We start from the raw sequence: 26,775 nt of genomic DNA on the forward strand, positions 1-26,775 counted from the left end.
TTAAGATATTGAACAAAACCGGCCCCAGGGCCGACCCTTGGGGCACTCCGCTTGATACCGGCTGCCAACTAGACATGGAGCCATTGATCACTACCCGTTGAGCCTGACGATATAGCCAGCTTTCTATCCATCTTATAGTCCATTCATCCAGCCCATACTTCTTTAACTTGCTGTATGGCCACTGGGAAGCATTCATGGACAGAGGACTGTTCTCTCAGGATGGACTTCAGCTGAGTAAGGAGGGAAATAGACTTCTAGGATGGAGGCTGGCACAACTGATTAAGAGATCTTTAAACTAGGAATTTGGGGGAGATGGTTGGAAGATGTCCAGGTAATCTCTCTGCCGGAATTTAACATTGAGAGGGAAGAAAACGAAGTAAGAAAGGATACAGCCGTGGGTATGAGAATGGATATAAAGAGGAAGGGTAGTGTAGATACCAGTCTCTAAGTGATACTGGTGGTAGAATGTCTGTGCCTAATCAGGTAAAGAATGTCAGTGAAGCCAAACAGCAAAAATTAAGATGTTTGTACACTAATGCAAGGAGCCTAGGTAACAAAATGGAGGAACTAGAGCTACTGGTGCAGGAAGTGAAACCAGATGATATAGGGATAACAGAAACATAATAATAAATAAATGGAGATATCCTATCGCCTAGAACTGGAAGGGATGTTGAGAGGTCTTGAGTACAGCCCCCTGCCTTCACTAGCAGGACCAAGTACTGATTTTGCTCCCTCAAGGATTGAGCTCATAACCCCAGGTTTAGCAGCCCAATGCTCAAACCACTGAGCTATCCCTCCCCCCACAGGTGGAATAGTAGTCATGACTGGAGTACAGGTATTGAAGTGTATGTGCTATTTAGGAAAGACAGCAATAAAAGCAAAGGTGGTGGAGTAGCATTGTATATCGATGAGGTAGACTGTAAAGAAATAAGAAGTGATGGAATGGATAAGACAGAGTCTGTCTGGGCAAAAATCACATTGAGAAAGAAAGCTACTAGAGCAGGGGTTGGCAACCTTTCAGAAGTGGTGTGCCGAGTATTCATTTATTCACTTTAAGGATTCGCGTACCGGTAATATATTTTAATGTTTTTTAGAAGGTGTCTCTCTATAAGTCTATATATTATATAACTATTGTATTGTAAAATAAACAAGGTTTTCAAAATGTTTAAGAAGCTTCATTTAAAATTAAATTAAAATGTCGATCTTACGCTGTCGGCCTGCTCAGCCTGCTGCTGGCCTGGGGTTTCCGTTCACCTAGGCCAGCAGCGGGCTGAGTGTGGCCGGCAGCCAGAACCCCAGACCGGCAGCGGGCTGTGCGGGGCCGGTGGCCGGGACCCCAGGCCAGCAGTGGGCTGAGCAGCTCAGCCCGCTGCTGCTCAGGGGTTCCATCCGCCAGCTCCTGCCAGCCGGGATCCCGGCTGCCGGACCCGCTCAGCCCGCTGCCATACTGGGGTCCTGGCCCTGCCCACATACAGTGGGTACCAACCTTCTCCCTGGTTCTGGCCCATTCTCTTCCTCTCTCTCTGAACTGAGCTGAGGGTGGGAGTGCACTGAGCATAGGGCTGGGGGTGAAGGAGCAGGCTGGGGGTTGGAGTGTAGGGTCTGACCAGGAGCTAGAATGAGGGAGGGGGCTCAGGGTTGGGGCAGGAGGTTTGAGTGTGGAGCACTTACCTGGGCAGCTCCCATTTGGTGCGAGGGGTGCAGGTGGGAATGTGGGGGGGGGCAGCGTGCAGGAGCTCCCATTTGGTGCTCAGGGTGGGGGTGGGGATGTGGGGGGTGCAAGAGTCAGGATGTGGGGGGTGCATGGAGTCAGGTATGTGGGGGTGCAGGTGTCAGGGCCTGGGTATGTGTTGGGGTGCTAGATTCAGGGCTGGGGTCATGGTGGGGGGGTGAAGGAGTCAAGCAGAGAGCTGGGAGTGTGTGAGGGGGGTACAGGGCTCAGGGCAGGGGCCTGGGGGGTGTGCGGGATGCAAGGCTCAGGGCAGAGGGCTGGGTGTGTGTGAGGGGGGGTTAGGTCAGGGCAGGGCAGGGGTCTGGGGGGTATGCAGAGCACAGGGCTCAGGGCAGAGGGCTGGGGATGTGTGTGGGGGGGTCAGGGCAGAGGGCTGGAGGGGATAATGCCCCTATTCCACCACCACCCCTTCCCCAAGGCCCTGCCTCAGCTTCTTCTCTGCCTCCGCCAGGAGCAGCAAGTAGGCTGACCCTGCTTCTTCCAGACCCCCACCCTCGCAAGGGCCATCAGCTGATCGGCCAGCAGGGAGGAGGAGGAGGGGCAGGAACCCAGCACACTGCTGGAAGAGACAGGGGAGCTGGCAGGAGCCAGCAGGTCCCAGTTGCTGCCCCTTGCCCCCGCGGGGGGGGGGGGGGGGCGGAGGGCAGAGAAGAGCAGGCAGGGCCGGGCTTGGCTGGGCAAGGCAGGATTTTTAATGGCACAGTGCTGCCTGCCGGGACTCGGCAGGCAGCAGCGTGCCATTAAAAATCAGCTCACGTGCCATAGTTTGCCGACCCCTGCACTAGAGCTTCTCCTGGGATAGTGCTTGGGGTGCGCTACAGACAGCCGGGATCCGATTTGCATATGGATAGAGACCTCTTTAATGTTTTTAAAGAAGTAAACACTAATGGGAATTGTGTGATCATGGGAGACTTTAACTTCCCAGATATAGACTGGAGGACAAGTGCTAGTAATAATCATAGGGCTCAGATTTTCCTGGATGTGATAGCTGATGGATTCCGTCACCAAGTAGTTGAAGAACCAACAAAAGGGGATGCCATTTTAGATTTAGTTTTAGTGAGTAGTGAGGACCTCATAGAAGAAATGGTTGTAGGGGACAACCTTGGTTCGCGTGATCATGAGCTAATTCAGTTCAAACTAGATGGAAGGATAAACAAAAATAGATCTGGGACTAGGGTTTTTGATTTCAAAAGGACTAACTTTAAAGAATGAAGGAAATTAGTTAGGGAAGTGGATTGGACTGAAGAACTCATGGATCTAAAGGCGGAGGAGGTCTCAAATTACTTCAAGTCAAAGTTGCAGAAACTATCAGAAGCCTGCATCCCAAGAAAGGGGGGAAAAGTCATAGGCAGGAGGTGTAGACCAAGCTGGATGAGCAAGCATCTCAGAGAGGTGATTAAGAAAAAGCAGAAAGCTTACAAGGAGTGGAAGATGGGAGGGATTAGCAAGGAAAGCTACCTTATTGAGGTCAGAACATGTAGGGATAAAGTGAGAAAGGCCAAAAGCCATGTAGAGTTGGACCTTGCAAAGGTAATTAAAACCAATAGTAAAAGGTTCTATAGACATATAAATAAGAAGAAAACAAAGAAAGAAGAAGTGGGACCGCTAAACACTGAGGATGGAGTGGAGGTTAAGGATAATCTAGGCATGGCCCAATATCTAAACAAATACTTTGCCTCAGTCTTTAATAAGGCTAATGAGGAGCTTAGGGATAATGGTAGGATGACAAATGGGAATGAGGATATGGAGGTAGATATTACCACATTCGAGGTAGAAGCCAAACTCGAACAGCTTAATGGGACTAAATTGGGGGGCCCAGATAATCTTCATCTAAGAATATTAAAGGAACTGGCACATGAAATTGCAAGCCCATTAGCAAGAATTTTTAATGAATCTGAAAACTCAGAGGTTGTACCGTATGACTGGAGAATTGCTAACATAGTTCCTATTTTTAAGAAAGGGGAAAAAATGTGATCCGGGTAACTATATAGGCCTGTTAGTTTGACATCTGTAGTATGCAAGGTCTTGGAAAACATTTTGAAGGAGAAAGTAGTTAAGGATATTGAGGTTAATGGTGATTGGGACAAAATACAACATGGTTTTACAAAAGGTAGATCATGCCAAACCAACCTGATCTCCTTCTTTGAGAAGGTAACAGATTTTTTAGAGAAAGGAAATCTAATTTACCTCAATTTCAATAAGGCATTTGATACAGTTCCACATGGGGAATTATTAGCTAAATTGGAAAAGATGGAGATCAATATGAAAATTGAAAGGTGGAAAAAGAACTGGTTAAAGGGGAGACTACAACAGGTCATACTGAAAGGTGAACTGTCAGGCTGGAAGGAGGTTACTAGTGGAGTTTCTCAGGGATCGGTTTTGGGACCAATCTTGTTTAATCTTTTTATTACTTATTACTTGGCACAAAAAGTGGGAATGTGCTAATAAAGTTTGCGGAAGACACAAAGCTGGGAGGACCGGGATATCATACAGGAAGATCTAGATGACCTTGTAAACTGGAGTAATAGTAATAGGATGAATTTTAATAGTGAAAAGTGCAAGGTCATGCATTTAGGGATTAATAACAAGAATTTTTGTTATAAATTGGGGACGTATCAGTTGGAAGTAACAGAGGAGGAGAAGGACCTCAGAGTATTGGTTGATCACAGGATGACTATGAGCCGCCAATGTGATATGGCCGTTTAAAACGCTAATGCGGTCTTGGGATGCATCAGGCAAGGTATTTCCAGTAAAGATAAGGAGGTGTTAGTATCATTATACAAGGCACTGGTGAGACCTCATCTGGAATATTGTGTGCAGTTCTGGTCTCCCATGTTTAAAAAGGATGAATTCAAACTGGAACAGGTACAAAGAAGGGCTACTAGGATGATCTGAGGAATGGAAAACCTGTCTTATGAAAGGAGACTCAAAGAGCTTGGCTTGTTTAGCCTAACCAAAAGAAGGCTGAGGGGAGATATGATTGCTCTTTATAAATATATCAGAGGGATAAATATCAGGGAGGGAAAGGAATTATCTAAGCTCAGCACCAATGTGGACACAAGAACAAATGGACATAAACTGGACATTAGGAAATTTAGACTTGAAATTAGATGAAGGTTTCTAGCCATTAGAGGAGTGAAGTTCTGGAACAGCCTTCCAAGGGGAGTAGTGGGGTCAAAAGACATATCTGGCTTCAAGACTAAGCTTGATAAGTTTATGGAGGGGAGGCTATGATGGGATAGCCTAAATTTTTGGCAATGAATTGATCATTGATTCTTAGTGGTAAATATGCCCAGTGGCCTGTGATGGGATGTTAGATGGGGTGGGATCTGAGTTACTACAGAGAATTCTTTCCCGTGTGTCTGGCTGGTGAGTCTTGCCCACATGCTGATCGCCATATTTGGGGTCGGGAAGGAATTTTCCTTCAGGGCAGATTGGCAGAGGCCCTGGAGGTTTTTCACCTTCCTCTGCAGTGTGGGGCACGGGTTACTTGCTGGAGGATTCTCTGCACCTTGAGATCTTTAAACCACAATTTGAGGACTTCAATAACTCATAGGTTAGGGATTTGTTACAGGAGCGGGTGGGTGAGATTCTGTGGCCTGCGTTGTGCAGGAGGTCAGACTAGATGATCATAATGGTCCCTTCTGACCTTAAAGTCTATGAGTCTGAGCCTATCACATCCGCCAACTCCTTTAGCACCCTCAGATACAGTGCATCCGGCCCCATGAACTTGTGTTCGTCCAGGTTTTCTACGTAGTCCTGAACCACTTCTTTCTCCACAGAGGGCTGGTCACCTCCTCCCCATGCTGTGCTGCCCAGTGCAGTAGTCTGGGACCGGACCTTGTTTGTGAAGACATAGGCAAAAAAAGCATTGAGTACATGAGCTTTTTCCACATCCGCTGTCACTAGGTTGCCTCCCTCATTCAGTAAAGGGCCCACACTTTCCTTGACTTTCTTCTTGTTGCTAACATACCTGAAGAAACCCTTTTTGTTACTCTTAATATCCCTTGCTAGCTGCAACTCCAAGTGTGATTTGGCCTTCCTGATTTCACTCCTGCATGCCTGAGCAATATTTTTATACTCCTCCCTGGTCGTTTGTGCAATCTTCCACTTCTTGTAAGCTTCTTTTTTGTGTTTAAGATCAGCAAGGATTTCACTGTTAAGCCAAGCCGGTCGCCTGCCATATTTACTATTCTTTCTACACATTGGGATGGTTTGTTCCTGCAACCTAAATAATGATTCTTTAAAATACAGCCAGCTCTCCTGGACTCCTTTCCCCTTCATGTTATTCCCACAAACCTGACCCTCCCTCAGTTCTCCACCCCAGGATCCCCACCTGAGTCTCTGTCCTTCCCCTCCGATCACCTGACATCTCACATACTTGAACCTTCTTCAAGGGGAGGGTAAGGAAAAAGTAAGAGATATGACTTAGACACCTAAGTCCAGCATTTACATGCCCCTTACATTCACAATACCCTATTCAGCTGCTGTTGAACCCTTTAGGTGCCTAAGTCACCTGTTGCCTTAATTTCTCCTGTTAAAGTTCCGTACATGCCTACGTTTTTGCCTCTGGCTATGTGCATTGTTGTCTTGCTCTATGCACCTGGATGTCTAAATCCCAGAGCAACCCACAAATGGTCTATTTCATCTACAGGGCCTGAATCAGGTCCATTCAAAATCTAGCTGGAGGAAGAGCAGCAGCAGCATTGTGTTAGGGAGAAGGAGGGAATTTCCACAATAGAAATCAGGGCCAGATTTAGACTCAAGTCCTTCTCCTACCTCCCCATCCTTCACTACCTATCTCTGATGTGAAATATGCCTGCCCTCTGCACTACTACTACTACTTCATGAGGCTGGACAGTGGGGGGAGGAGAAGGTTGCATGGCAGCTGAGGTTAAAGACAGGGAGAAATAATTTTATAATTCTATCAAACTTCAACCGCTTGGCTGAAAATTTCTCATGCCAAATGTCTGCCTCAGGAAGGATGTGGAGAAAATGGAGAGGCACTCCAGTTCAGAGAAGAGCTATGATAATGATTAAAGGATTAGAAAACCTAACAATTGCTGATATGGGCACTGGGATTCTGAGCAGAGCAACTAAGAGCAGGGAGACAGTCTCCTGGAACCCAGGGAACATCAAGAAGGTGGAAGCAACCTGATTCTAATGCAGAGGATACCTGAATTGATTGGGAAGGGGGGAGGGAAAGAGGGGAAGAGCGGTGGAGTTAATAGTTTGGCTGTGCAAAGTGATTTGGAGCAAGTAGGGGGAGGGATCTGAGGAGGAGCCAGGGAGAAGATTGGTCAAAGAGACTGGGATAGAGAGACTGGGACTCAGACAGATAGACCAGCAGACTGGGACTCACTAGATGTGGGAACCAGGACTGGTATGAGGAGGCAAGGAGGAACCTGGGGAGACTTGGATGACGAGTTAGCGTGGGATATATGTAAGAAACAGAATGGGTACAGGCTGTCGGGGACACAGAGAAAAGTGTCTGTGTCCACTCAAATACACTCCCCTCCAGAGACTGGAATGGAACCCAAGATTCATGGGTTTCAACATTCCCCTGCTGCCAGCAAATATTGGAGAAGCCCCTCTCTAGTGCAGTTCCAGCTAGCAGTAGTAGGTTGCCATTTGAACTAATGAAATAATTGACAGAAGATGACAGATGTCTGTGCAGTGGATCTAGAAAATGAGGAGCACACCTGTGAAAAGTTTAGTTTCACTGACTTGCCCAGTATCATACCAGAACTCTGTGTGAGAGGCAGGGCTAGACCCCACCTCTCCAGAGCAGCATTCCACTACCTTCATCATAAGACATTCTTTATTTTCCTGCAATCCCCTGTCTCATTCACTACTCACTTTACGGTATCTGACTCGTTATGGAGGTGGACAGGGCTGTTCCATTGGCTTTCCCTTTGGGGAGGGCATTGGTGCTCAACCAGCTGGTTCTGTCCATGTTCCGGCTGTTCCGGCACTGGTTCAACACCCTAAGCCTGCCCTCAGGAACCCTGGCTAGTCTCCAGAAGAAGATCCTGGAGTTTTTCTGGTTAGGACTGCACTTAAAGAACATAATCGGTTTAATTTATCAAAACAAAGATTGAGAGGTGACTTGATTGTGTATAAGTACATTCACAGGGAGAAAATAACAACTATGAAAGTGCTCTTTCATCTAGTGGAGAAAGCAAAACAGTGAATGGAAACTAAACCCAGACAAATTCAAATTAGAAATCAAGACCAATTTTTTTTTAACAGTGAGAGTGAGTAAAGATTGGAACAAACTACCAGCAAAGTGGTAGATTCTCCATCTCTTGGAGTCTTCAAATTAAGACTGGGTGCCTTTAATCAAATACAAGTTACTGGGCTCAGTACTGGAGTAATGGTGAAATTTAATTGCCTGTGATAAACAGACTTGGTGATCTAATGGTCCCTGCTGGCCTTAAATTCTATGAATATGCACTTACATGCACTGTATCCAGATATGTGTACAGTGGGATTTAATTTCTTACAACTTTATGCTCACATACCTGATCCTGTTACTTCTTTAGGAAAAAGGTACACTTGAATTTTAACCTCTCTCTTTCTGTACAGTAAAATGAAGGCCTCTTGAGTTTCAAACTTGGCCAGAAGCAGGAGCATATTAGACATCTATTCTACCTCCAATAACTTCATAATTCTCACTTTCAAGATCTAATCCATTTACTGAAATGACTAGTGAACTTCATATGTATAGGTCTTATTTCCCTGCTGAGAATATAAGGAGTCTGTTTTATTCCAGACACTCTTGTATTTTGTGGCAGCTAGTTCAAAATCAGACTAGAGGATAAGGTAGGCCATAGGGATTTCTAAGTCAGTTGTTTGGGTGCAGTTTAGCACTGCCTCCCTGATGGGATTTGAATGCCAAGTTGAAAAATGTGACTTTATTTCCCCACAATAAAACTTGCTCTGTGCAAGAAAGGTAACTTTTTTTTTTTTAATTCATCCTGTAAGGTCACATGCTTGGGCTTAGGTGCAGTAGTAATAGTAATAGTTGATATGACCCATAAGATCGCTTACTGAGGACTTTTGCTTGAGGAAGACATACCTATAGTAGGCTATAATCAGAAATAAAACACTGCACCAAGTTGCTATTAGACTAGCTACTTCTTTTTAAGTCCTACGTATTTTCCAAATCACAATACATATTTGTTATTTAAAAAACCTTTTTCGTATGTCAATTTTAAGTGCCAAAGTACATAATAGGCTCTTTAAAAATCATCTTTTACAATCCCAGTTGCCTGGGATCCTGTCTGTTTGCCTCCTATTACTCTGGCAAACAGCATCCATATCCATTAGTCATAGCGAGTAAATAACTTACTTAACTCAGGCAATAAACCCAAATAATCACTAACGACAGAGAGTGATAAAAGTTTCAGCACTGATATTGTGTTTTTCTCTGTGATTGCAAATCTATTGAGCTGAGCGTGTTAGACCCAAGTTACTTAGTAACACAAATTGCCGTGAATAAGGTTCAGAGGTCTGATGGGAAGCAATTGACATTAATCGAAAATATGTTCCTACTTTTTATCTCTTGTTTTGTAGTGCACTTAGAGATGAGGAAAAATATAACCCCTGATTTCCAAACACTTGGATAAAACCCAAACCTGAACCACTTGTGGGAATTGCAGTTTATGCCTTGGAAGTCATCGTGCCTGTCTATGACAGTTTCAAATTAGGCTACACTGCACTGGTGCATTGCAGCTACACTAAGGTAGTAGTGTACCTACATTGGCACAGATATCCCCACAGATATTCTATACTCTATTCCCCTCAGAGTATAGACTGGCTCTGAGGTACAATGCTTTACAGGATTTCATATGGCCCAGTGCATTCCTTGCTCAGGTCTGTGTTTGAAAGATGAGATTTTTTTTCAAAAGTTTATAAATGGGATTTATGTTCCTAAAGCATTGAAAGTCAAAAGGACTTGTGCTTCTAAGTTGTTTGAATGCTTTTGAAAATCCCACCCGAAGTCACATTTTAGCTTGAAATTAACAAGACTTCAATCAATCAATCTAGCCATGTTATTTATTTATCTTGATTAACCTTATGGCCATCATTTTTTTAACTATAATCTGCAAAACATCTTCTAATTTCTACTTTCCAGAATAAATAATCTTGGGAGTTTCTGAATGCACAAGAAACACCTAGTTTGTATAATTCCTTAATATAGATAGTCAGGGGTATGTAGGGCTCATAACCTAAAGAGAATGAAGGTAGTGGAGAACAGGAAGAGGGGCACCCAGGTACCACAGTGCCTATGAAATCCCCAACCATGCGTCTGGTGGAGCAGCAAGGGGAGGTCAGGTGCTGCACACCTTTTTTACTCTCATGACTTTATGTTTCTTAAGGTAAAGTAACCAAACTGGAACTTCAAGTATGGCGCACTGATTACAGTTCAATATAGTAGAGCTTATTCACCACGGTAACTTTGTGCCATTGCTTACAACAGGGCAAAGTGGATGCAAATTACTACATAATTATATCATTTTATACCAACTTTGCACTGGTGTAACTATGGAAGTGCAAAGCATAACACCTCAGCCTTTTCAATCCCTTTTTAAAATATCTAGCTCATTCTACTTTTTTTTTTCTAACTGCTGCTGTGTGCTGGGTAGACATAAGCACTTGGGAATTGTCAGACTTGATCAGACTAATGTTCCATCTAGTTTACAATATCCTGCCTCCAACAGCAACCAGTACCAGATGCTTCATAGGAATGTGCAAGAAACCCTTCAGTAGGCAGATGTGCATTTTTTGACATTTATGCACATATTTTTCTGCCATTTTTCATAGCTGTCCTAATTATGTTTAAATTAGTGAAGAACAAAATACAAAAGGCTTAGAAGTTCAATTTGGAACCTGAAAAATTGATTTGTAAATCTCAGAATAATGGACTTTCTCATAACATTTTGACACTTCTGCTTCCAGTCCAAAATGGAACCATGAAATGCAGAGGCATGTGAAAATGTATTTCAGCTGAAAGATTTTATTTGGATTTAGTTCAATTCAGGACAAAGATTTTTTTTTTTTTTTTGAGGCAGATTGTGAACAAACTCGCTTTAAAAAAAAAAAAGAAATCTAAATTTTTAAATGTGACCAGTGTAACCAATAGAGTTATGTTTGCAGTGAGCCTGAAACAAAACCTCTGAGGTGTGAATGGCTCCATTCATTTATTTGAGTGTTAAGGCAGATGTGAATGATACTTTTTCACTGTTTATCAAAGCATGTAAGAAAGGCAAGGAAGTTATGTAGGGTAACACAGTGTACTCTGACAGATCATACCTTTTGGATCATACATTCCACTTGTAGGATGAGTCTGGAATCATTTTTTTCTCCCCATAATTGAGATGGAACCAAGCCCAAAGGATTAGCCAGGTGTCTGAGTCCCATTCAGGGAAAATCCCAAGCCAGAGGCCAACAAGAGTCCATGGCAGGACATGCTTTATTAGAGAAAAAATTATTCAATCACTGCCACACCAGTGATTTTTAAATGTTATTGCTAAGTACTACTATTGTAAACTTGGGAAAATAATATTCTGGTTCATTTTTAAATACTCAAATAACTAAGATTCATAGATTTTTAAGGACATAAGAACATAAGAACAGCCATACTGTGTCAGAACAATGGTTCATCTAACACAGTATCCCGTCTTCCAATAGTGGCCCTTGCCAGATGCTTCATAGGAAATGAACAAGTCAGGGCAATTATTCAGTGATCCATCCCTTGTTGTCCAGTCCCAGCTTCTGGCAATCAGAGGTTTAGAGCATGGGGCTGTGTCCTTGACCATCTTGGCTAATAGCCACTGATGCACCTATTCTCCATGAACTTATCCAATTCTTTTTGGAACCCAGTCATACATTTGGCCTTCACAACATCCCCTGGCAACAAGTTCCACAGGTTGACTGTGTGTTGTGTGAAGAAACACTTCCTTATGTTAGTTTTAAATCTACTGCCTATTAATTTAATTGGATGTCCCCTGATTCTTGTGTTATGTGCAGGGCAAAATAACTTTTTGCTATTCACTTTCTCCTCACCATTCATAATTTTATAGCCCTCTGTCATATCCCCTCTTAGTTATCTCTTTTCTAAGCAGAACAGTCCCACTCTTTTAAATCTCTCCTTGTATAGAAGCTGTTCCATACCCCTAAACACTGTAGTTGACCTTCTCTGTACCTTCTCCAATTCTAAAATATCTTTTTTGAGATGGGGCGACCAGAACTGCACACAGTATTCAAGGTGTGGGCATACCATGGATTTATATAGTGGCAATATGATATTTTCTGTTTGATTATCTGTCCTTTTCCTAATGTTTCTTAACATTCTGTTAGCTTTTTTGACTGCTGCTGTACATTGAGCAGATGTTTTCAGAGAACTATCCACAATGACCCCAAGAGCTCTTTCTTGAGTGGTAAGAGCTAATTTAGACCCCAACATTTTGTATGTATAGTTGGGATTATGTTTTCCAATGTACATTACTTTGCACTCATCAATATTGAATTTCGTTTGTGATTTTGTGGCCCAATAACCCGGTTTTGTGAGATCCCTTTTTAACTCTTCGCAGTCAGCTTTGGACCTAATCATCTTGAGTAATTTTATATTGGTCTGCAAATTTTGCACCTCACTGTTCATCCCCAATGGGTAACAAGCCTTACTGTAAAAAAAATTATTTTAATCTAAATTTGTCTAGTTTCAGCTTCTAGACACCTAGTACTTGCTTATAAATCATCAATAAGTCACCTTCTCTGTGAGCTAATGTATTGACCTTTTTAAGTCTCTCACTGTAAGGCAGGTTTTCCAGACCTTGAAACATTCTTGTAGCTCATTTTTGCACCCTCTCAAATTTTTCAGCTTACTTTTTAAAAGGTGTGCATCCCATTTCAAAAAATGGTCTCACTAATGCTCAATTTAGTTGTAATAACACCTCCCTACATCTACTTGATAGTTCTCTGCTTATACTTCCAAGTGTTTATACTCTTAACTTATACTCTTTTATACTTATTTTTATACATATTTTTATACATATTTAAGTGTTTATACTCTTAAATATAAGCTTCTGGTGCAATATACTACATTGCACCAGAAGCTTATATTCACTTGGTTATCCACCATGCCACCTAAATAGCTTTCTGAGCCACTTGTTTCCAAAGTACCCCCATCCTATAAGTGTGACCTACATTCTTGGTTCTCAGATGTCTGATCTTGTATTTAGCTCTATCAAAAAGCATATTATTCAACTAAACTTAGTTTACCAAACAATCCCGATTGCTCATTTAACACTTCATATTTTGTGTCATCTGCAAACTGTACTGGCATAGATTTTATACATTTATACATTTACCAGATGTAAGCCATGTCCACTCACTGTGGCACTGTATTCCCTTCTCGTGGGGACTAAATCACACAGACATTGATGAGCCTTATACAGCCTTAGCATAGGATAGCTGAGTCTTTCAGCTCAGGTAGTAGTGGCTCATGTATTAAGATCCAGAAGTTCCAGGTTTGATTCGCTGATGATGATGACCAACCCAAAGGCATCAGCATTACACAGATTATTGAGAAAGATATTGAATAACATTGGGCCAAAACTAAATCCCTGTGTGACCCCACTAAAAACACCTCATTTTATGATGATAGTAAAAAGTTTTAACACTGATTTTTCCTAATTCATGATTATTGTAAAGCATTCTTAGTTTGTGGACATTTTCTAAATCAGTGTATCTTTTAAAAATATCACTTTCACACAGTGAGAAAGCTATTCTACTTTGTGGAAAAGAACAGGAGTACTTGTGGCACCTTTATGCTCTAATAAATTTGTTAGTCTCTAAGGTGCCACAAGTACTCCTGTTCTTTTTGCGGATACAGACTAACACGGCTGCTACTCTGAAATTTGTGGAAAAGGTTACATTAAAAAAGCAAAAATAGAAGATTAGATTTATTAACATATTTTCCCTGCCCATTCATGCTTTATATATATAGTTAAATTAATATTGTATGTTTAATTGCTCTTACCTCCTCCATATATTTGACATAAGTATGGAAATCTCCACACATTTCCCAGGCCTACTGCAAATCCAACGCAGCTTAAAATATACTGGAATTTATTGTCCCACTTCGGTCTGTCATCTTCTTTAAGAACTTCAGGGCTATCCAATGACTGAGGATTTGACATCCTTACAAAGTATGGTATTCTTTTATCCTGCTGTTTAACGAATCGTGGGGGGGGGGAACTTTATATAATTCAGAGCCTGGCTCTCCTACAAGTTTTATATGAGGAGAGTCTGAAGATTTCTGGAAAAGAGGTGGAGTTTTCATTACTTTACATCACCCAAAATGTATGAGTGTAAGGATTTGCAATTTAAAACCAAAACTGGGAATGATGAATATGTAGATGCAGCTATCTCTCTGGCCCGGTTTTTTGTAATTTCCTTCTTTATTTGTAGAACACAGAGAGAGACTGTTAATTGGTAACTCAGGGTAAAATAGTTTGTTTTGTTTGTAGATTCCTATTAAACCTCCAGGTTCTCAGATACTTTACAAAAGTTTTGTCATCTGAAAACAAAAAATATCTTGCAACATTCAGATCACATTAATATAATAAAATATTTTTTAAAGTGTTTCTTAAAAATAATGCTAAACAGCTTTGATCAGAAAAAGCCATCCCCCAGCCTTGGTAGGAAGCTTACTTTGTTTCCATCACTCAGTTAAAAGCGTTGACTGATGACATCTTTTGGAAGAAAGGAAAGGAAAGTAAATGTAAGGAAAAATGAAATTAAGCACTTTTATCAGTTAATGTACTGTACTGAGGGGGGCTATTTTGTTTGTTTCTCCCCTATACACTATTTGTATAGATGAATAATAAACGTGAGTAACATTACCAAACTGAGCCTCTCCAAAAAATTACTGGGGGCAGAGCTGTTCCCTAGAATACCCAATACTCAAGTGGGACGTGTGAGATCTGGGTTTAATTGCCAGCCCCAAGTCTCCCACATCTCCAGTGAGTGCCCTAACCATTGAGCTATTGGGTATTCTATCTGATAGAAGAGGAAAGCACCCCTCCTGAAGCTGTTCCACTGTATAAATGAACAAACATTCATAGGGCCTGAGAGGGAGCAATTGACTCTATATCCCAGTGATTAGGGAACTCCCTGGGAAGTGGGAGACCAACTGTGGGATTCACAAAGGTACTTAGGTGCCTTAATCCTTGATTTAGTCACCTAAATCTGGGGTTTAGCCACCTAAATCCCAGTCTTAGGCTCCACCACTATTCACATAACTCCTTTTTGCTGTAAAAATTCCCTTAGCACCTAAGCACCTGCTGCCTCACTCAAGGCACATGGATGCCTATCTCCCACCTAAGACCTGAGTGATCCAGGGAAGATAGACATTCACTTGCCTATTTCATGGGAAGGGTCCCTATCTGGTCCCATTCAAAATCTGGTGGGAGGTGGCAATTAGCCCAGTGGGATATTCTGGTGTGTGGCTCCTTCAATCTCTCCTGGTGAAGCTGTTCCACTGTGTATAAATAATTGAAGAGACCCTGGGGGGTCTCACTTCCCAGGTTGGTGCCCTAACCACCATGACAGAATCATTCTCTCTTGCTAACCCAATAACTCTTGAACTATCCCACAGCTCAGTGGTTTGCTTGATTGCCTGAGGTGGGTTGGAGACTACTGTTCAAATCCTTTCTACATCTCAGGCAGAGGAGGGTATTGAATCTGGACCTCCCACCCCCCCAAGTAAGAGCTCTAGTCACTAGGCTAAAAGTAACAATGTGGGCCTCCTCTAGACGTTGTGTGTGGAGCAAGGTGCTTGAAAAATGGTATATCTTAAGCTCCTAAGCCACCTCAGAACTCCCCTGTTAGCCGCTCCTGTTCGTTAGCTCCACTGGTCACTTAGAAGTAGGCTTTTTAAAGCTTTGGTCTTCCTGAGTAGCCTTGCCTCCTGGTTAAGAGCTGATGGGTACTAAAGGGTTTAGGGATCAAAGCCTCATTAAGAAGCTCTCAGGACAACATTGCATTATATATATATAATGCCTGTTGGTACTAGTGCACAACACCTTTTCTCATGAGCCCTTACTCTAACAAAATTGTCTTAGGTTCATGAGAACAAGATGTAAACAAATTAGAATACCTTAATTAAGCAAACTAATATGACGTTAATTATTTTCTAACTGCTATTTTTCTTTTTGCAAACTCTCCTGACACTTGCTTCTTTGCATGTGTAAATACAGTTTCTTTAATGATTTACATATTAATAGCAATGTGCAGTAAAAGGACAGAAGCGACTTTGTCTGTACAAAGTGCAAGCTGGTCTCCATATTGGAAGAGAAGGTTCGAGGGCTGGAGAAACGAGTATCAACTCTGCATTGCATAAGGGAAAATGAAGATTTCCTGGACAGACATCAGGAGATGCTTCTACGGCCACAATGTTCTGAAGATTCCAAATGGAAGTCCACTTGGGTATAACTGAGCAGGGTATTTTTGGCAGATAGTTTTGACTGGGCATGGCTGCAGATGTTAAGGACTTGGTACTTTCCTGTCTTGCCTGTCCAGAAAGGAAAGCTGCAGCAAGGAGAGGCAGGACTCCTTTAGGGGAAATGCCCGAAACTACGAAGCACTGGGAGTTCACACACACTGACCAATGCCAGAAACACCAGGTGGCGATCGATAGCTGTTGGTAATGTATGAGATGGTGCAGTCACTGAAAGATAGAAGGAATGATACAGTTACAAATGCATTAATGAACCATGTAGCATAGCAGTTTGGCCCTCCAACTTTTATCTACAGTGGTCAGGGGAAGGAATTTGAATCACAGTTACTACATGAGGTTTACCAACAACTCCAGGTAACCATGTGAGGAACAGCGTTGCCCACCTGCAAGTAATGGGGAAGTGGAGAGAGTAAACTGCACCATTGGTTCTATTCTTTAAGTCCAACAAGACTGGGATACAGAGAAATGTTTTGTCATCTTTGTATATAAAACTAGATAGCACTCAGCTAGTTATTACTCTCCCCATGAGATTATTCTTGGACTCTGCAAACCATGCTTCCCTGTGGCAATGTTCAGGCAACAGGCCCTTGCTTGTTCCTGCACCTACACAGATGTGTGACATGGCAGATTCTTATATCAATGATCTAGGACAGCATTCCAGAAGGTAGCGGAACAAATGAGCCAGAGGTGAGCATGCCGCACACAAGATGCCAGGAAAGAGGAACATTAAATTCCCATCCAGGAAGGCTCTGTGGTTATGCAACTGGAAAAGGCAGTCTGGAAAAAATCCCAGACTTACTCCTTTTTAGAGGGGCTCGTATACAGTAATTAAGAAACTAAATAATGTATTCTTGCTGCTAGAAAAAGGAAGATCTAGCCTTTCTGCAGAAGCAGATAAAGGTTTCCTGCCCTGGGCCAGAGTAAGTGGAGGGACCCACCCCACCCCTTCTGCCTGTGGTTCTACCCCCGTTCCGCCCCTTCCACCTGTGGCCCAATCCACAACACCACCCCTTTCTGACCCTTCTCCCGTGGCCTCATTCTGTTCCACCCACAGTCCCGCCCCATTCTGCCCCCCCCCCCCACTGCAGCCCTGCAACCTGTTTGCTCCTTTCTGCCATCCCCCATTGCAGGCCCAAGACTGTGGCCCTGGGGCCACAGCAGGGAGTGAGAGCCCCTGCAGTCCTGGGGCCAGAGCTGGGGTCAGGGCGCTGGGGCTTCCCCTGCCGCCTGGAACTTCTGAAGGGGACCAGGGTTGGGGTGCTGGCGGTTCTCCTGCTTCGCCCACCCGCGCAGCACTTGTGCCGGGGACCAGGGTCAAGGCACTGGAGCTTCCCCAGCCCCACCTGCCTGCCCAGAGCTTTTGCCAGAGACTGGGGTTGGGACACTGGGGCTTCCCCTGCTCCGCCCCACCCACGGCTTCTGTCAGGGCTCCAGGCTTCCACTGCCCCATAGCAGATTTCTTCTGGGGAGCCCATTTTTCTGGGGCCCTCCAATTGGCTGGGACCCCTGGCCATGGGCCCTATGGGCCCACTGGCAGATTTGCCACTGCCTTTCTGTAGTCGATTGAAACCTGATGAACAGATTTATTGAAAGAAAACAGAGAGTAAACACTGAGGATGCTCATCAACTGTCCCAGAGGGATGCAGAACAGGATTTGGAGGTACCCCAGCAGATTTCTGTTTCTTAGAGTGGGAGACAAGTTTGTAGGAAGAATTGCCAGAGTGTTTTTGGGACCTCAGCACACTGCAGTCTTCAATGCACAGTCTGTCCACAACAGCTATGCCTAACCTGGAGGATATAAACCCTCCAAATTGCTAATAATCTAGATCCAACTATGAGCAATAGCTCCATTGTTAAATATAAGACTCGAGCAGGCAGACTTACACTGAAGCTTGTGTGGATGGCAGACTACCTGGGTTCCTATGAGTTACTGTTTTAAATCCTTATTTAACTGGAGGGGATAAGTTGTAATGATTAGTGTAGCCAGCACCTCCACCAATAAATGGTGCCATAATGTTATCTTTAGTATTAAGTTGTGGTTTTGTTTATTGTAGCTGGCCTGGTAGGGGGTTAACAGGAAATTCAGTGCTGGGAGCTGCGGAGTTGGGGGGGTGGAGGGCAGGGGTAGAACACAGAACCCCCTATCTCCCCCCCGGGGCCATAGGGACATGCCAGCCGCTTTCGAGAGTGGCGTGGAGCCAGGACCTGCCTTAGCCCCACTGCGCCGCCGGACTTTTAGTGCCTATAATCTCCCAGTTTGGCTTTAGTAGCCTCTGGGAGACTCCCGGTGAAACCAGGAGGGTTGGCAACCCTAACTTGTCCCCCGTCAGCTCCCCCTGCCACCAAGGAAGTCTTGGACAAGGGATGTGTATGAGACCACTTCTCCTTCCACTGTTTGTTAAACAGGAGCTAAAGAAGGTAGATTGTGTCATTCCCTGAGCTGCTGCTGCTACTCTCCTATGTTGTCAGCAGGGGAAAGAACTATCTGCTGGCAATTAGAAAATAAAGGGGAAGTTAGTGAAATATCCAGATGGTATAAATAAATCAAGAAATCTTTTTCATACTTAGAAATGTTTTAATAATTAAATATTTAAAACTTTCGCTTGAGGAAAAGTATTTGTGACTCTGTGCAACACAGATATATGTGCTTAAAAACAATTGAGTGTGCAAGACACAAGTCAGCATAAAATTAGTGTTCACATTATTTCTCCTGCCTGAACAGTCAGACACTGAAATCAGTTACTATAGGATTCACTTAGTTTCATTGTTCCCCTGGGAACTCACATCATTGCCCCTTTATGACAATGGAACTAACTATGGATTTCATTTAAATTTCTTGGTTTGTTTTTCCTTCCATCACTAACAAGATCTTTTCCCCCATCTCTTTGAAATATGTTTTTATGCATGATTCTTCAGGTCTCCATTCACAGAGGGCTCAGAAACTGAGATGACAAGGCCCTGATGTCCATCTTGTTCTTGACAGCAATTTCTGATGACTTTGTAGATGGCAAAGACAGGGATGACCAAACAAGGCACTCCAGCCAAGATCACAATGATGGCATACACCCAGTCAGGATATCCAACTCTCTCTGATTTGGGGAACTGATCCTGTGAGAATAAACAATCAAGTTTCAAGGACTGGTGGTCAAAATATATAAGAACATTCAACACAGGAATATAGTCCTGGACGGGACTGTCCTTGGTTACTGAGTCCAGTCCCCGGATAATGCAAACAACCCTGTTATATAATCCTGTTCATAAATGTATCAAGATCCATCCTAAAACTAGTTAGGTTGTTTGCCCCCATTACTAGATATATTAAACCCAGAGAAAACCCAGAGCCATAACATTAATTCCTCCATAACAGTATTTTAACTCTGAAAGGATAAGGGAATATTTGTAGTTGATGCATTAAAAGATATAAAACAAGATTTTTAAAAAATAGTTTTTATAATTTAACTGAGTGTCACAATAATACTATTTAGCATTTAACGTCTTAAAAGCACTGTACACACATTGACTAAGTAATCCTCACAACATCACTGTAAGATAATGAAAATGAGAAAAAGGAGAGATTGAGTGATTTGTCCAAATTCACAGATTAAGTCATTGTGGCATAGCTGGGGCTAGACCACAGGAGTTCACTGGTGGTGTCACCTGATCTTTGCACTAGACTACAGTGACTTCTTTGTTACTGCAAATTCTATTTTGTACTGCAGTTTTCTGAGCCTAGAGGGTTTTGTGTATGTTCTGAGTTTAGCATTGTCAGGTTTCAAAAGTTTCATTGCTAAGGGTGGCAGCTCTGAGTGGTGGCTCAGTTGGGTAGGAAGAAGCAAGGTGCTCAGGGGTGGAGTTTTATATTTGTTGGAGACTTGCCAACTCTAAAGGATTTCCCCAACAAGAGGCTTTTGTGCAAGGCTTCCCTCTTTCAGCTCCCTGACACTCCCAAATGTCTTCTGTAGCACTGCAAGCTCATAAGTCCCATGATATTAGGTATTTGTCTTAAAGCTTCAATTCCTGGATTCATGTGATTAAGTGAGAATTTCTGTTTTCTTCTTTTCTTTTTTAAAAGTAACTTTCTAGCTAGAGAAAAGCTTGAAAATGTGTACCAAATGCATCCTGAAGGCTTAAAAATCAAAAGATAAATGAAAAGAACCCCAAACTTAAAAAAAATGTTTTGGGGACTAACACATGAATTTTGAATGCTGGAGAGTTTGTAATAAATTTTTTGCCCAGACTTTCCTCTGACATCCCCTCCCAAAGTGGCTTCTCCCCTAGGAGCTCACAAATAAGAGACTCTTTGGATAGGGTTCAAGGTAGAGAAATTCCACCTGTGGCAGTGGAACTACTGACTGCAATGCCATTCAGTCTTCCTGTAGGGCCAGGAGGCTGTGTCCTGTCCCTGAATATTTTGGTGCTCTTTGCACATGCAAGGAGGAGGAGGCTGTGGCTCCCTTTGGCAGACCCCTTGAAGACAAGATGGAGGGTAGCATTTCCCTAAGGAAAGCAAGAAGAGAGGTGATGGAGGAGCCCCAGAAGTCTGCTGAGGTAAAAGATGAGACCTGTGTCCCAGGGGCTAACTGTAGGGGTTTGGGGAGCTGGCATACACTGTGAAAGAGGGTAAAAGAGATGGAAAGACCCTGGGGATGATTCACTTAGAGATGGGGGGTAGAGTTTCAGGGCATTATCAAGCTGTGCAAGACTCTTAAGTGGGGAGTTGGACCAGTATCTTCATCCTCTTCTTGGCCTGAGGGTGGTGAGGCAAGAAGAGCCAGAAACAGATGGGACTCTGCTAAGAAGGCAGGGAACAGCTGCTTATATTGGCTCTGCAGCTCCTGCCCTTGCTTTTACCACTGGTCTCCTGAACTGGGAGGACACTAAGAAGAGACTCACATTGCTACCCCCTCTGAGGTTTTTAAAAGTAAAGTGGGAGGGAGAACAAAAAGCAATGCTTTGAGGGGAATCTTAAGGTGAAATGCCCTCACATGAGGAGAGTGTGTGTATTGGAGGGGGGTAAGGTAAAATGCCCCGGTGGGAATGAGTGAAGGGGCAATTAAATGCCTGGGTGGGGGAGAAGGAAATGTAGTGGGAGGATGTTAAAATACCTTGGGAGGCACAGTTACAATTATTTTTAATTAATTGTCTCTCTTGGTCTTTCCTGTCATGTTGGTTGCACATGTACCTCAGTCAGTTCAACCAAAACTTGCATAACAAGTTGAAACTGCATTGCAAGACATGCGCTGAGGTTTTTTTATATAAAATATAGTACAAAAATAGCACACATGTGGCATAAGGTGACTAGATTCCATATATTCTAAGGCTGATGAAGCTCAGGTAAAATTCATTTGTCCATATGCAGTATCTTGTAAACCGTTTCCTGGGAGAAAATATTTATGTATAATAAACACAAGACTGACCCAGAGACTACAGAGGTAGATTCTGATTCTAGTTACACAAGTGAAAATCCTAATAACCACTGTGGCACACTGTGCCTCAAAGCAGCACCCTGGGACCCTCATATTCACCCCATCATATAGTTATGATATGTTTTGTACAAAGTATGCCTTATGGAGTATCATTTTAAAAGTCTTAATCTGTTGAACATTAAAATGCTGCTGTATGTGCTATCATTGTATGTGAAGTTGTAAAGGGGAGGGATAGCTCAGTGGTTTGAGCATTGGTCTGTTAAACCTGGGGTTGTGAGCTCAATCCTTGAGGGAGCCATTTAGGGATCTGGGGTAAAAACCTGTCTGGGGATTAGTCCTGCTTTGAGCAGGGGATTGGACTAGATGACATCCTGAGGTCCCTTCCAACCCTGATATTCTATGATAAAGTTTTACTGTGTGTGTTACTGAAATGTGTTGTGAGGTTGGGAACACCCACAACCAGCCTTTCAGGTACAATAATGGAGCAGCCAGATGCTCCTGATGGCCCATTAAAGCGAGTACACACTCACAACAACTATCCTAGGAACTGTATACAACGGAGACCTCTCAGAGAGAGCATGTAGACAATGGAGACTGCTTGACCCATGTCATAGCAAAGGCTCTTTCCAGCAAGCTGGAAGAAGCTATAAAAGAGAAGTGACATCATCACTGGGCCTCATTCCCCCCACAACTCAACACCTGGAAACACATCTGGAGGACAAAAACTCTTGAACTGGGGAGGTAGTCCCAGGCTGAAGGAGAATTCTATCCTGTGTACTGAAGATCTGTAACCTGCTTGTATTACCTATCAGGGTGACATAGTGCTTGATTCACATTCTCTTTAGTATATAGAATTTAGATTGTGTGCTTATTTTTATTTTCTTTGGTAATCATCTCTGTCCTTTATGCCTACCACTTATCATCCCTTAAAACCTATCTTTCTCTAATTAATGAATCCGTTTTATATTTTACCTAATCAGTATGTTTTGGTTGAGGTGCTTGGGAAATATGCTCAGGAATAAAAGCTGGTGCATGTCCTCTCTACTTTGAGGGAGGGGCGGACTGAGTTATAAATTTACACTGTCCAGGCTTCTGACCAGGGCCAGACAGTACAGCTCAGCGGTGCAAGACTGGGGAGCTGTGAGGAATTGGCTGGGGCCTCCCTATTGTTAGTTCATGAGTGGGTGGAAGAAGCATTCATGTAAGTCTGCTGGGTGTGTCCCTACCCTAGGCTATCTGTGTAAGTGCTGTACCTGGAGAGGTTTGCAGCTTGTCACAATATCACAGTGGGAGAGGGAGCCCAGGTTAGTAAGCCAGTTAGTAAGCTCAGCGGTACACCAGTTCCAGGTTGCACCCTGGGAAAACCCATCATAACCACATTGCAGCTCTTATGGATTTTCATGGATATAAATGGGTTCAGAATCTGACCAACTAGTCTTTTGTTAACAGTGACAGCTCTCTACATTTCAAACTGTTATGCAATCCCTACTCTATAAAAGACTAAGTTCACAGCCTTCATCCTGTGATCCTGTCTCTCAGTAGGATCCTTACTAAGACATCATCATCTAGCAATTCCTATTCATTTGTGGCTGAATTTAGAATAGCAAGTTCATTTATCTACGATCTAACATTTAATTTTTTATATTCCATTTTATGCATTGTAGTAGAATATTCATGAGAACACTGTTGAACAGGCAACGTGGGGAAGATGGATGTAATTAGTACAGGCACAGAAAAAAGGAGGAATACATAAAAAAATTCAAGATATGTGTTTTGACATTATGTACTTACATAATTAGGATCCCAAATGATATAGAGCAGTTCTTCATTGACTTTCACCACAAAGTAAAAGAAGAAGATAACTAACATAATGAGAGGACTGATGACTCTCCATGTGGCCTGCCAGAAAATGTTGGGTTTGTGTCCAATCATGAACTCAATATCCTTGTTAAACCTAAAAGCAAAGGTAGCAAGTTCAGGAAATTCACTCCACTGCAGTGGTTTACAAAGCACATTCAGAGACTGTCCAATCACATGCACAAATGACAAACTAAAATGCCCTAATTGTACTTCTCAGAACTTTTCAATGCCACAGTAAAATATAAATTGGTAAAAACAAGATTTAGAAATATTTTTCTAATTCAGGCAAATATCAACATAATTATCCTACAAGTTTGAATCAAATTTCCCAAAAGCATGCCAGGAAAAATACTCTTAAAAACATGCATTGTTTCAATAATTGTGTGACTGCTTCTGATTTCACGCTGCTTGTAATTATCAAGAAAAGCAAAAAAGATCAAAAAGATCAAGTTATGGCATGGTGCCTTCAAAAAGTAAGAACAGGTGTGAATTGATTTCATCCATAGGATGATTGAGTGTAAGTTGAGTTTCCCTCTGATGTATTGTAAAACTTCTCAAGGTTTTTCTGTTTGCACCTCAGAACTGTTTCTTTTAAAGTGTAATATCATTTATTACTGAAAGGAGAGAAGGCAAATTGAAGGCATTTTTAAATGTGGCTTTTATGTATAAGGTTCACTTAGATAGTCATAGCAACTGTATTTCAGAGTGTTAAGTAGAGTACTTTGACTTGTCTTAACCACACACATGCTACTTAATTATAGCCATTTTTGAAAGTGTCCTTCAGTCCTCTTTTGTGACTGTCCAGTAGATCGCTTGGGGGTGGATCTGATTGAGCTATTGAGTTGCCTTAACAGCTGTGAATGGTGCACAGAATCAGGATTACAGGTGCCCACTTTCAGCTTTCCCAAGAGGTGTTCCACCCCCACTCCACCCCTTCCCCCAAGGCCCCGTTCTTGCTCTGCCTCTTCCCACCCCCACTCTGTCCCCTCCTCAAAGCTCTGCCCCTGTCCCACCTCTTCCTGCCCCACTCCACCCTGTCCCCAAACGCACCCTGCCCTCACTCTTCTTCTTCCTGCCCCTGCTCCTCCCTAACCCACCAGCAGCTGATCAGCAGCAGGTGGGAGGCACTAGGGGAAGGGGAGGAGCTGATCGTCAAGGCCCACTGAACAGCTGATCGGCGGGGGGCTGGTGGGTGCTGAGCACCCACTATTTTTTCTGTGGATGCTCCAGCCTCAGAGTCAGCGCCTTTGATCAGGATGAAGATAAACTATCACATATATTTTATTTTCTCCTTGATCCTTGATGATCATAATAGTCCTTTGTGGCCGTAATCTAGTTACCTATCAAATGGGCTATTGAGGGGTTATATTACTGCCTTTTAGGATGAGAATTTTTATTATTGATTGACCATTTGGTAATCTGGATGGTCAACATGAAAGATAAAATGCCCAAATTACTAGATGGTGTTTAACACTCCACCCTTATGGGTGCAAATTAATACACCAGCAACAGAAGTGAACATTAAAATGTGGGCTTAATGTCTCTGTGTGGGATGGAAAAGGAACCTAAAACTGAGGCAACAGGTTCCTTCTTGATTGGGGAAGTATGTGAAGTGTGCCCTGGCGTTAGAAATAAAAAACTGGGGGAAAACACATCATAAACAGAAGCTATTAATGCTTATAGGATGGGAGAAGGGGAGATGCACCAAGCAGCAGCTAGTAGGAAAATGGCCACTTTTAGGCTCCACTTGCTTGGCTCTATCAAATTTAAAGGGCCAGTTCCAGAAAGACATTCTGGGAAAAATGTTCTGAAGAGAGTTAGTATTGAACAGCCAGTCAGCAAGGAAGGGATTCATAAAGAAAAGGCTTGTGTAATGCAACTGTCTCACTAAGGCTGTGCATTGGAGAGTAGTCCAGCAGGTAGGTAGCTGTGCAGCCACATTATGGTGCTGGGAGATGCTGGGGAACCACTGAGAATTAAGTGGTGTCACCAGCAAAATTAGTGGTGAGATATAGTGGCCTCCACAGTGGCCCAGGAAGCTGGGCCAGCAGTAGCTGAGAAAAAACAGGGAATAAGGGATGAAAGGACCCTGACACAAAGTTACTGGAAGAATTGCACAGCCTGTTGCCCACAAGAGTAAAAGCTTCCATATCACATTCAGCTTGTGCAGTTTGTTTTCAATATTTAGAACTGCCCAAATCAGTACAATGTCACTTAAGCACTGCACAACAGGCACTGGCAGATTCTGCAAAACATGCAGGAATAAACTGTACACTATTCAGGAATGGCTACTGTGTAGAAATCTTTTTTTAAAACCTAAAGATTCTACTACTGTCTTTCACAGTTAGGAACATAGGAATTGCCACACTGGGTCAGACCTGAGGTCCATCTAGTCCAGTATCTTGTCTCCAGCTGTAGCCAGCACTTGATGCCTCAGAGGATGGTGTAAGAACCCTATAGTAGGTGGATGTGGGATAATCTGCCCCATTATTAGGCCTCATCCTGGTCTTTAGTATTTAGAGAATGGCATATGCCCTAAAGCATGACATTTTATATCCTTTCCTAAAATTTTATCATTAACTATAATTTTGCTTATTCTTGTTACTCATGTAAATGTCCAATCCCTTTTTGAATATTGCTAAATTCTTAGCCTGAATAACTTCCTGTGGCAATGAATTCCACAGTCTAATTACACATCATGTGAAAAGTATTTCTTTAATCAGTTTTGAATTTGTCACCTTTAACTGCATCAAATGTTCCTTTGTCATGTGTTGTGAGAAAAGGAGAATAGAAGCTCTTGATCTCACTTCTCTATAACATCCATTATTTCATATACTTTTATCATGTCCCCACATCCTAATCCTAAATCCTTTATCTTTTTCAATAGTTCTTCACATGAGAATTTTTCTATGCTCCTGAATCATCCTTTTTACTCTTGCTCGAACTCTCTCCTTTTTCAGATGGTGTGACCAGTACTTCCACACAATATTACAGATGAGGTAATACAATTCTTTCTGAGGAACTGTCCCCAATTGAGGTGTCATTGGAGGAGGTTTGGGAACAAATTGATAAACTAAACAGTAATATGTCACCAGGATCAGAGGGTATTTACCTAAGAGTTCTGAAGGAACTCAAATGTGAAATTGCAGAACTACTAACTGTAATCTTTAACCTATCATTTAAATCAGCTTCTGTACCAAATGACTGGAGGATAGCTAATGTGAAGCCAA

At 42.8% G+C, this 26,775-nt stretch overlaps 2 protein-coding genes across 5 annotated transcripts in view; both read right to left on the reverse strand.

Moving 5' to 3' along the window:
• Nucleotides 1-14,188, reverse strand: part of LOC101950383 (sodium-dependent neutral amino acid transporter B(0)AT3) — an 80,204-nt gene extending 66,016 nt beyond the window's left edge. For both annotated transcript variants that reach the window (XM_024110234.3, XM_005290075.4), the window contains exon 1: nucleotides 13,779-14,188. In XM_024110234.3, coding sequence (XP_023966002.1) covers nucleotides 13,779-13,938 — 160 coding nt within the window. In that variant the 5' untranslated portion in view covers nucleotides 13,939-14,188. The remainder of the gene's footprint in view (nucleotides 1-13,778) is intronic.
• Nucleotides 14,189-18,813: 4,625 nt separating this feature from the next.
• SLC6A19 (solute carrier family 6 member 19) overlaps nucleotides 18,814-26,775 on the reverse strand; it is a 99,156-nt gene continuing 91,194 nt past the window's right edge. For all 3 annotated transcript variants that reach the window (XM_065584163.1, XM_042841449.2, XM_005290061.5), the window contains 2 exons: nucleotides 23,477-23,639; nucleotides 18,814-19,367 (listed from right to left, as the gene is read on the reverse strand). In XM_065584163.1, coding sequence (XP_065440235.1) covers nucleotides 19,158-19,367; nucleotides 23,477-23,639 — 373 coding nt within the window. In that variant the 3' untranslated portion in view covers nucleotides 18,814-19,157. The remainder of the gene's footprint in view (nucleotides 19,368-23,476; nucleotides 23,640-26,775) is intronic.

Source organism: Chrysemys picta, chromosome 2, assembly GCF_011386835.1.
Source record: "Chrysemys picta bellii isolate R12L10 chromosome 2, ASM1138683v2, whole genome shotgun sequence".
Taxonomy (NCBI): Eukaryota; Metazoa; Chordata; order Testudines; family Emydidae; genus Chrysemys; species Chrysemys picta.